This window comes from Camelina sativa, chromosome 18 (genome assembly GCF_000633955.1).
Source record: "Camelina sativa cultivar DH55 chromosome 18, Cs, whole genome shotgun sequence".
Classification (NCBI taxonomy): Eukaryota; Viridiplantae; Streptophyta; class Magnoliopsida; order Brassicales; family Brassicaceae; genus Camelina; species Camelina sativa.
Window position 1 is genome coordinate 8,131,631 of NC_025702.1, and position 1,418 is coordinate 8,133,048.

Sequence of the window (1,418 nt, forward strand, 5' to 3'; positions counted from 1 at the left end):
CATCTAAATTCTAATTAATTGTTTCATTTCATTCATTAATCACCGAATTTTAATTATCTGCAATGATTTTTTTCTTTTAATTATTTTCTAATGTTTTTTTTTTGTTTGTTTTAATAATGGCAGTTCTTGTCAATGAAGTTATCATCAGTGAACGACACCAGGCTGGAATTTAACGTGGACGCTCTTGTGTCAAAGGATGTTGTAAGTCACCTTAAACATTAACATCAATTTAACAACCATTGATAATGATAATTTGAGATTAATCAATATCAATTCCTTTTCTTTTTTGCTTTTTTTTTTTTTTTTTTGTTTTGTTTTGTCACCTCACTCATTATCTTATATCAAATCCTCTTCTTTTTTGTTTTTGTTCAATCGACACATTAGCATTTAATCAGGCAGCCTTTTGATTTTCTTTTTAAAAGTACCTTTTGTGTTTTTCTATTAAATATTCTGCAATATTTTTTACATGTTTTAATATATATTTGAATTTATTCAGATGATTCCATCAAGTAACAACCGATTGCATGAAGAAGGACTCCAATCAAAGTCTTCAAGTCATCATCATCAACAACTTAATATTTACAATAATAATAATAATTCACAATTACATCCCAATAACATGATGCTCCAATCTCCCATGAACTCTTTGGAAACCTCTAGCTTAGCCAGAAGCTTCACTCACTTACCAACACTTACCCAATTCACTGACTCAATATCTCAGGTTTTAAATTCCTTCTATGATTTTTTCTTCCTTGATTCTATTTTTCTTTAGTCAAAAGATTATAACATCTTTTTATTTGTGTGTTTTTCCAGTATCAAATGTTTAGCGAAGAAGATTTACAAAGCATTGTAGGAATGGGAGTGGCACAAAACCCCAACCATGAATCTCAACACATGAAACTTGAGCTTTGATCAACCATTTTTATCAAGGTCTCAAGGAAGAAAAAGAAAAAAAAAAAAGGATTGATGGGTGTACATAACCATACCAATATATGTGATTTATTCATATACTCATCTCCATTTATATATATACACATTTATGAAAGTAACTTTTTTTCTTCACTTACTTTTTCTTTCTGTTTTACCCTTATGTTAATTATATTATATATGTCATCTTCCAATTCATTATTAGGGTTCAGTTGTACTATTATACACTTTGGTTTCCTTTGGATTCCTTTTGCTTTTCTAATGTAATATCATTGTAAGTTTGTTACCTTCCACAACATTCCAAGATAATTAATCTACTCTATTTTAGGCGAAATTATATATTGATAAAAGATAAGTCTATAAATTAATAAAATATCATAGTTCCTAGTGTTATTAATTTATTATGGTTTTAGTATTTATTGAAAACAAAACTATTCCACATAATTAATATTTTTCTGGTTAATTAATATCAAGTATTCTAGTTTACAACA

At 27.5% G+C, this 1,418-nt stretch overlaps 1 protein-coding gene across 2 annotated transcripts in view; it reads left to right on the forward strand.

The window, feature by feature from the left end:
- The window catches only part of LOC104760834 (transcription factor bHLH78-like), a 12,421-nt gene extending 11,206 nt beyond the window's left edge, over positions 1-1,215 (forward strand). For both annotated transcript variants that reach the window (XM_019239981.1, XM_010483804.2), the window contains 2 exons: positions 497-721; positions 814-1,215. In XM_019239981.1, the coding sequence (XP_019095526.1) occupies positions 497-721; positions 814-912 (324 nt within the window). In that variant the 3' untranslated portion in view covers positions 913-1,215. The remainder of the gene's footprint in view (positions 1-496; positions 722-813) is intronic.